The 10,374-nt window shown below is 39.4% G+C and overlaps 1 protein-coding gene across 2 annotated transcripts in view; it reads right to left on the reverse strand.

Annotated features, from left to right (window-relative positions):
• Positions 1-743: 743 nt before the first annotated feature.
• Positions 744-10,374, reverse strand: part of LOC101861162 (flocculation protein FLO11) — an 11,160-nt gene continuing 1,529 nt past the window's right edge. Inside the window, exons 2-3 of one of the 2 annotated variants that reach the window (XM_005109823.3) lie at positions 4,433-4,550; positions 744-2,824 (exon numbers count right to left, since the gene is read on the reverse strand). In XM_005109823.3, coding sequence (XP_005109880.1) covers positions 2,007-2,824; positions 4,433-4,523 — 909 coding nt within the window. In that variant the 5' untranslated portion in view covers positions 4,524-4,550 and the 3' untranslated portion in view covers positions 744-2,006. Of the gene's footprint in view, positions 2,825-4,432; positions 5,010-10,374 lie in introns of those variants that run through there. The other variant, XM_005109822.3, reaches the window with a different exon arrangement.

Genomic DNA, 10,374 nt, shown 5'->3' on the forward strand with positions numbered 1-10,374 from the left:
GGAGGAGGTGTCTTGAATGATCTTATGTGATATCTTTCCCCCCAAAAAGGGGGGGGGGGCTTAACCCATTTTGCATAACCTGAGGTTTTGGTTATATTTTGCCTTTCAGATGAGATGCGAGACTTGATCGTGGCAAAGAAAGAGTTCTCGTAATAAAAAGACATTAGAGTACAAGATCTGTATCGTGTTGAATGCCTGTTGCTATGAGGTGTGTATATTATAATTTGCTTTATTTCATTCTATTATGATTTTTCCAGAAAAGGGAATACTCGCTGAAGTTATACCTATAATACTAGTGATGAATTCTGGAACACCTTCAGCGCCTTCAACTTTTGGGGGTCACAAACGTATTTAAATTACGCTTGCGGTCCTTAAAGACAATGGGTGTTCCAGAGCTCATTTCTTCTAGGATCCAAGCGAAGAGAACATGTACTAAAGTAGAGGACGTACACATTTTGTATCCCATAATAATTATTGTTTCCTAATTCGCTTAAATTACTGGTTTGCAAGACCACTTCATTTGGTGTGTATTTTGTTTCGATAAGAAAAGGATTTTTTACTTTTTTTTTGGGGGGGGTGATCCATGCATTAATATCTTGTAGTAAATTGCTTTCAGGTAGCTGATAGTTACCACGGTTTACGATTATTTATGTTTATATTTTGTGGTCTTCCAGCTTCCCTAAAGAAAAATTGAGTCATCCTCCCTTTTGTTAATGCTTTCAGTGTCGGAGTTAGACGTTGTATTTATAGCTCCCAATTTATAGCTCCCAAAAGAATGTTGATGGTTTTAGGTATAAGTCCCACACCCCAGCCACAGACAAATATTATGTTAATAGAGAAAAAGAACCCCAGTGCAACTGATAAATTATATGCCTCTTTTAGAAAACCGCAGAAAGATTTAAGAAACAAAAGTTTGCCATTACATTTTGTGTTAAATTATCTCAGAGAAAAAACAAACAAGCTTCTTAACCTTTATAGAGATCTTCTGAAGAAATAATGGATTTAGACAGAGATATTACAATAATATCATCAAATCGGCACTTCTTTAAACGAGTTATTCTTCTGTCCTACGATCATCACCAAAGCTCACCCCCATCCCCACTACTTCAGTCAACTCCCTTTACTGTTATCACACCACCCATCTCTGACCATCATCATCGTCACCTCCTATCAGGATAACTTCCTTCCCACCCCCACCTTACACCAGCCAGTTCACTGAAAGTGATGTGCTCAGAGAAACAATGAATAAAAACTTTTGTATTTCGTCGTTTTGCTGTTGGGTCTTTGTCGCTTGTTCTACTGTTATCTGTAACGATGCTGTACCTTCATGTTAATTATACTTTCGATATACAGGGGAAGTTTTGAAGTTTCTATTTTTAGACTTGACCTTAAGCATCAAGATCATAACGATGAACATTCCACGATTTGTTGTGTGCTTCAAAAGGCTTGGAGGTTTTACTTTCTTACTTTTACTCATATTTTTTTCATTCTCTGTTGCCGTTAAGCGTCGAAGGGACATGCAGTTTTCTACGGTAGGCCAGCTCCACAGCTCTTTCAAATGGGATATCATAATTACTCAGGGTTTCCTTGACTCCCTCAGTCCACCTTTGCGGGGCCTTCCTCTTCCTTTATAGCCTGGATGTTTGGTGTTACCGGCTGTTTTTCGATTCTTCAAAAACGTAAACCTCAAATCGGGACCCTCAAGCACGCCAGATAGTTATTCTACCTTTTTGTTCTGTAAAGTCATTCCTTGAATGGAGAATTATAAACTAATGTTTATTTGGTGCGAAATATATGGCAAGAATTAAAAAAAAACTGGCTTATCGGCCCATCCTTGTGTACATGTATTAAATTGAAAAATGTCAGAAAGCTCCTTCAGATTAACAGCCTGAAGACTAAGATCGAGATATGTACAAAACACTAACACTGAATAAATGGTGGAGACAAAGGTAATATATTGTGTTTTTATTGTTTTTCTCTACATATTATTTACTTTAGATTTCGAGTCACTTTTTAGAAGGCAATGACAGTCTCCTCTCTCGATGGCAGCTTTTTGGTATGACCAGAACGTCGTCATCAAACGTCACTCGTTTTGGGCCTACATCATATGACGTTATTGGCTCTACGGGCAACTTGTAACGAAAGCGTCTCAGCCCGTCCTCTGAACTGTTCTCACTAGTTGGAGAGCACGAGAGTGGCGCCACCTCGATGCCTTCCTTCTTCACCACGGTGGTCGTGGTGGTTGGGGCTGCGAGCTGCCGAGATGAACACGACGACAACGTCAAGGAAGATAAAGACGGTGAGGAAGAAAGGGATAAAAGATCCGTTTGAATGGGGATCGTGGTGGATGCTGTTGTAAACGACCCTGACGTTGAAGGTGTATCACACGTCGAAGAGAAAGAAGAACTGTCAATGTAAGTGACACTGCTTCGACGTGTGCCTGTCTTGAGAATAGATCGAGGCTCTTGGCTTTCAGCGAAATGTCTCTTAGTGTCTTCGGTAGCTGCGACTGCAGCGTCCAGAGACAGACGTCTTCTCCTGGCTGTGAGAGGGATCCCACCATTCGTCAATCTCTGGATACTCTCTTTCTTCAAACCTGTCGGTCGCGGCGAAGAAGGAGTCGTAGAGGGTGTGGCTAGACGTGCAGAACGTGGGTTGGCCTTTGGTGACATTTTGTAAGAAGAGCTAAGAGTAGTATTGTCAGTCGAGCTAGACGTGGGTCTTGGGGATGGTAGGGTGGAGGATAGAATTACAGTTGAGTCGCTCACCTGTTGCCTTGTTCCTGAGGTTGAACGGGCGCAACAACTGGAAGTGCGTTTTTCATCTGTTTAGAAAGAACACGTTCTAGTATAAACAACACATTATAGCAACATATCTTTTGATTTCTTCAATATTATTTCCAGACTTAATACCCCTTTCAAATATGCAAGATTATGCAAGATGTCATTTAACACCCGAAAAACGAGCCGTACAACTCGCGTTTCAAATTGCCCCGTTAGTTGATCGAGCTAGAGGCGCTCACGATGAAGTTGCATGAAACGACGGATAACATCGTGCCAATCTTCATAATGAAAAACAAGTCAAAAACGTGTTTTATACACTTGTCTGGATTTCCTACAGATTTTAATAGTATCCAGGTTGATTTTTTTCATTTGCCCCAATGAACCTAAGACAAAATTGCATCGCACAAGTATTATTCTCTCTCCAATGACCAATCAAATTCAGAATTTCCTAATTGAGAAAAAACATATATGTATAACAACTGTACTATCCACCTTGGCACGCAGCCTTCAGTGACAACCTCTTACATGAATTGGAGGTTCGCTTGACTTCGTAAAGAATGCTTTATCAGCCAAGCTATTCTACTTTCTCATCTCAACCCCCAACAGGACATATAGAGCTCTGCCAATAATGCACTTACCAGTGTCACTCAAACAATGTCATGACTTCAGATACAACAATAAAGGACAAAGGAACGGCCCGATAGCCTGAGACATAAGGGGTAGAATACTTGATTGAGAACGTCCTAACCTAGTTTTGCGGGCTTTAATCTAATGGACAGGTTTACGTTTGTTGACAAGTATCGCTTCTTTACTCCAAAACATCATTTCGGGGTACTCAGTAGCACCTACTCGCTTCGGAAACATATGAAGTTATACGTTATAAGAATACTGCCATTACGAAAATATGAAGCCATCTTGAGTTTGGTTGATCTAACTGACCCTGTAGTATAGGCTGATATTAACAAACGACACCATATTGGAGAATATACCCGGGTTTTTTTTCCCCAGAATTTCCAGCAACAAAATTACAAAATCTCTATTATGGGATAGGACAAATGGCTAACCCCTACGTGACTAACAAAAGCCCGTGAGGTTAGGACTTACACAAATATTAACAAAATATTTTAGAAAATTCATAATAGATTTACTTTGTGTGTGTCCAAATCGTTACAAATTTAAAAAAACAACAACCGTAGAAATGCTGTCTACTTAAAACATTGCAGGAGGGAGAAATCTTTTAATAAACTTTACAGAAAATAAAACCTGCCACATCCATTTCTGAAATGGTGAAATGGTAGTGGTTTAACGCCCCTATCAACACCATTAAGTTATTTAAGAGGCGTGACCTCCGAGTGTAACGTCCATCTACGAAAGGACCAAGCCAAATGAGAAATTCGTGTAAAGTGTCTTTCCCAATGACACAAAGTCGGACCGAGCTGACGCTCGAACCCCCGAACTAACGATCTCACGATTACCAATCCGGTAGCCTAACCATAGTGCCACCGACGCCACTCGTCCATTGCTTACTTCTCAGTTAAATACATGTATATAGAATGCGCTACGTACTAGAAGAATAGAAGTTAACTTTATCATAACTATCATGTTCTACGTGCTACCTAGACCAAGATGTCCCAGACAAAGAAGCTCACCGCCAAAGCTGCTTTTCCGCGAACACGACCAGATGTGTGCATGTGAGGTGCCGCTCCGATAAGCTGCCGTTCTCTCTCTCGGGATAGCCATTGTTGTGACGTCACAGAGGGAGCTGACCTGACAAAAACATACAGGATAATAATATACATGTATTTATAATGCAGGAAGGGTGGCTTGATGCTGTCCCATTGGCAATTATGAGGTGGAAGAGACATTTTCATGTAAACTAGAAGTCGTGTTCTAAGGCTTTGAATGCATTATCAAAAACATATATTCCTTAGAGCTGGTGTGCATTTTTGTTAGTGAAAGCAAGATCACTGATAAGGATAATCTAGTTTATCTTGCAGTGGCATCCAAAAAGTCCTTCAGAGAAGACTAACCAAGAAGAAGTTATTGGCACTGTGTGTCACCCCAAACCCTACAGGGAGAGAATAAATCTAAAGTGTACTCTCACACAAAGCCATTACCACAATCCAGGCGTGCTGTTTGTATTTTTCGGGGATGGACATTTCAGAAATGCAAGTAATTTTACTTCCATGTATCCTAGTATTTCAGAAACTGTAGATCTAAAGCACACGTCCAGAGCCGCTTCGAAAGCACAGCAATCTGTCAAGCAAGAAGACACTCGGGAAAATTTCAAAATTTCCTATCAGCTGAAAATGTTTTATGTGCCCCGCGCGGTCAATGGCCCAATGCAGTTGCGAGTGCCGTAAAGCACTTACAATTTTAAAAAAACAAACAAACAAACAAGAAAGCGAAACAACCCACACAAATTACAGAGAAGCGTGAACACAGACACAAGCACATACGTACATGCATACACTCACATACTCACACAGACACACACATATATGCATACACACACATACACACTCACATACACACACTATATATATTATATAATATATACATTATATGCATGTATATAATATATATAATATATAAGATACAACTGAAGCTACACCGCCTGCTGTTTGTTGTTTCCATATTGGCGTAAAAATCTGAAGGTTTTTCAAGGTTTTTTTAATGTCAAGGACTATCACTAGGGCATATATACATATAATATATAAGATACAACTGATATACATACATATACATTGTTAGCTGTATATATAAATACATACATATTGTTAGCTGTATATTATATTTCTACCCCCCTCTCCCCCCCTCTCTCTCTTTCTCTCTCTCTCTCTCTCTCTCTCTCTCTCTCTCTCTCTCTCTCTCTCTCTCTGTATATTTAATATTACTGTGTCTTATGACACCGAATTCATTACTTTAAATTGATATGCTGCCAGAGTGCGTAGTACAAGGTTTTAACACTGTGGTTGGATGAATACACTGTCAAGTTACTTTTGGACACCACTGTATATAATGAGGGAGCGAAGGAGAGAGAGAGAGAGAGAGAGAGAGAGAGAGAGAGAGAGAGAGAGAGAGAGAGAGAGAGAGAGAGAGAGAGAGAGAGAGAGAGAGAGAGAGAGAGAGAGAGAGAGAGAGAGAGAGAGAGGAGATACTTACATAGACGCACTCACTCTTACACACACATACACACATACGTACACACACACACACACACACACACACACACACACACACACACACACACACACACACACACACACACACACACAGACCCTCATTATTCGTTTTCTGAAGCCAAGGAAGAGAAGCTCGCAAGCTGCACACATCCACAAGTTAAAATGAAGCTTTTGAAACTCAGAATGTAATAAAACCGTTCTAATTGGCCATGGTGGAGACACAAGTTATCATAATCCTTGAAATTTCTTCTGTGTTGTTTAGATCTAGTAAAAAATATTCTTTTCTGCAAAGCATTGACCGTTGCCAGACATTGGCGGACGACCGATTATTTTTACAATACTCCACTCTGAAACCAACACTCCTAGGCACTCGATCATGTGAATGATATCCAGTGCATACTGCCAAATTGGTTCATTTGATTCAGTCTGGGCCAGCCAATATTAATCTTCACGTAGTGTCAAAAGCTACCGTTTGGGACAATGCTTCCAATTTGACTCACAACTTGAGAGAAAAAAAACACGTTGAGTTTGAAGGTCACAGTCAAATTTAATTGAAGTCAATCGTATTGTTCCAAAATGGTAGCTTTTGCCCCATGCGGCCCACCGATACATACATACATACATACATACATACATACATACATACATACATACATACATACACACATACACACACACACACACACACGCACGCACGCACACATTCCTACCTACCTACCTACCTACCTACCTACCTACCTACCTACCTACCTACCTACATACATACATACATTTCTTCTTTTAGTGTTGGCCATGTTTTATTTGACAATGTCAAATTCCAGCGACAAGCAACATAAGTGAAGCTACCTCGTTATATGTTTATTTAATTTCCCACGTGTGCTCAGATAATTTCAGACAAGAATGTTTTTCCATCCTTTCTTACTTTACTTTTCAGCTTATTTTTCAATCGACTTCAAAATTAATCCATAATCTCCCTCCGCCTTAAAATTCTCCCGTCACATTTTCAAATAACAACGCCATTGAATGGTATCTTTCGTCACCCGAGAAGAAGAAGAAGAAGAAGAAGAAGAAGAAGAAGAAGAAGAAGAAGAAGAAGAGTGTGCTGCTGTTTTGTAGAACAGTGGAGCAGCGAGAGGCCGAGGGAATGTGAATCCTGTTTAAATATAAAGTCGTCAAAAGCTTTTAAATACGTTTTCATTTACTAAGTGAACGCACGATTCATTCACGGTGGTTGAGTGTTGGGAGAGAAGCGACAGTGTGCCCGGCTTGAAGGTGAAGGCAAAGGATTCTGTTTGAACCCAGGTGGATCTTAGTTTAGTACGCTAATCAACAGTCTTAATGTTGTTGCACTGTGAATTAAATCTGTTATCTTACGCATTTGTGTCAACGACGCGGTGCGATCAGGCGCTTGTCAAGCTTCGGGGATGTACCATTACAATTTGATTAAAAAAACAAACCCAAACAAACGCATCTATCTTGAATAGAAGTCGATGTATTTGAGATTGAAGAAGGTGGGGGTCGCCGGGTTTCAGTGGTAAAATATAATTAGAGAGAAAATGGCCGCCAAAGTTTGGTAACTTCCAAGCTTGAGAGTCCATGAAAACTGAATAGTTGCATTTTTGTGTTTTTAATCAATGAGTTTTTTGTTGGTGCTGTTGTTGTTTTTAAAAAGTAAAATACACACAGAGATGTGAGTTTAAACGGACATATTGTAAGGTGTTGAGCAAACAACCCCCCCCCCCCCCACACACAAAAAAGCCAACCAAAAAAAACAAAAAAACATTTGATACAAATTGCCAAACCTGTGGAAAAATGTAGGTTTCTTCAATTTCATTATTCTGGCGATCGCCTGATTTCACGACGTTGCCTCACAATGCGTTAAATTAAACCTTGAGCTTTTAATTTTGTAAGTAATCAGGATACTTCGGAATGCCCTAGTGATAGTCCTTGACATATAGAAAACTTTGAAAAACCTACTGATTTTTACGCCAATATGGAAACAACAAACAGCAGGCGGTGTAGCTTCAGTTGTATCTTCAGAGGGCGTACCCTGGTTGCTTGCAATACATCCCCAAAAGAAAAAGGCAATTGTAATAAAATACATTCCTCGTAGGGGAACGATTTAAAGCCATTTATCTATTATTAAAAAAACAACAACAACCAAACTTAACGGTTTTTTTAAAGTCATCACGTTAAAACCAAGAAATCTATATTATGAAGATAACATTGGTCAAAAGACACTAAATGTGTTACTGGGTAAACAAAAATTCGCAATAATCTAAACACTCAAATATATTTGATTTGCGACAAAATGTTCTAATTTTCTTATATCTATTTTGAATAAATGATACTAATAGGCGCATAGTTTATAGAAAATAAAATCACATTCACATTTTGTAGCACATTTTCAGTCATCAGCAATGGTGGGAATTCAGTCATTCAAGAAATATGCCAGTCAACGAATCGCGCTGTCCATTCTGCAGTTAGTTATTATCATTTTTTTCAACCTGTCAAAACTTCTTCAAATAGTATCCCTGCGATAACATGAGCGGTTCCATAATGTATCAGTATTTTTCTGAGGCATTGCAAGTTATACATTAATGCTCTGGAGTCTCCGACAAGATTCCAAACGAAAGAATCTCCTTCCACCTCGAGTGCCCCCATCCCCCATATCAGTACACGAATTTGAAAATGGCCCCTAAAACTGTGCGCTGGCTCAGAAATAATTCCTTTTTTTGTCCGTCCACGGGCTAATTTAATTAGTAAATTTTGTGAAATAATGAAATACTTTTTTCGAAAGCATCATGTAAATATTATTACAACGGTTAAGAGTTGAAATAAGTGACAAACCTGCAATTTAAAAAGAAAACAGCTTTCATTTGAATCATGATAATTGCTAGTGTGAATGCTACGTTTTCATTGGTCGCCTGTGGCATTTAAATAATTGGGGGGGGGGGATGCTCAGGTGTAGTTTGCTCCTTCTTTTCTATCAAACATCTGCCATCCTTATTTCTCCTCATCCTTCTTGTATGTATGTCACACTCTAATAACTCCTCTAATCTTCGGCACGTATATGACCTGATTGTTTTGCAAGTGTTCTTATTAAAACTAAACGAAACAAAAAAACAAACAAACAAACCAAAAAATAAAACAAAAAACAAAACAAAACAAAAAAAACAAAACAAAAACGCTCAAACGATGACACCATCAGAACTTACTCGTCTCCAAAGATAAGCTTCCTCTTTCTGCTCTTGATCCGACACATTTAATTAGAAGCCAAGCTTTTCAGTATCTTTCCCACTGGTCTGAATTCGCCATGCTTTGCTTCAAAGATCCAATAAGCATGTAATTTTCACGTAGTCACCAGCAGTGACCCCTCAGTATCTCGTGAAATGTATCATCAAAGTGTCCAGCTTAGGAACTTTAGAATAAAAAAGAATCAATGTACTTTTTCCACCGAGAGCTGTCAAATCGCTGCAGGCCACACACTACCAATTTTGGTGGCAACTATCGTTTAGATTTTCGGTTGAAATGCTGCATGCAACATGATTTTACTGTTCGAAATCTCAGACTCACAGACTGGAATAGCCTGACCAAATTTGTGTCCACAGTGCTGAAAAACATCTACTCAATGAAAAGGAGAGTGAAAATATCTTCAGTCGAGTATAAACTTCAATGTTTCCGGAGGTCAGTGCCTCATTCAACCCAGAAGGCCAATTGATAAGATGACAAAGAAAAAAACAACATAAAACGGCATTTGCCCCCCCCAACCAACATTATCAAGCTATATTATCGGCATTTGTTCGAACTAAGAGCGAATCGGAAATACCTATCAGTAGAATATTAGTTAAAATTATTTACAGTAACCTGTAATACAGATCTCACAAAAGCTATACAATATCTCTGTTTCAGCTTACCTTTACGCACTTCATTCTTTTAGTTGCATGCTCATGGCCAAAGTGTTATTGATCTCGTTTCCGGGAGCAAAGCTTTGCCTGTAGACCGTTCATAAAAAGACCTGGAGGTACCAAGAATGGTGCCAAAGTGTTACAAAGACAGCTCAGCCTATGGGTTAGACATCTATTCACCAATTGAAAGCTGTGACAACTCCAAAGTATCGACTATACCATTAGTCAGGTGGCTTTTTGTCTCCGAGAGTCAGTGTTTACGGCCTGAGATCCCTTTGTATAGCCCACGATAACCCCAGCCCCTCGAGTCAGAAGGTCGCTCATTGTCTATACGGTCAGGACTATCTGGGCCTTTCACCTAGCTTTACACTTGCTGGCAATTGGACGTTCCTGTAATTGTTATTTTGTGTGCTTTGTTATGTGAGTGTGCATAAGTTTGTATGTGTTTGTGTGTGTGTGTGTGTGTGTGTGTGTGTGTGTGTGTGTGTGTGTGTGTGT

This window comes from Aplysia californica, unplaced genomic scaffold, assembly GCF_000002075.1.
Source record: "Aplysia californica isolate F4 #8 unplaced genomic scaffold, AplCal3.0 scaffold00819, whole genome shotgun sequence".
NCBI classification, from domain to species: Eukaryota; Metazoa; Mollusca; class Gastropoda; order Aplysiida; family Aplysiidae; genus Aplysia; species Aplysia californica.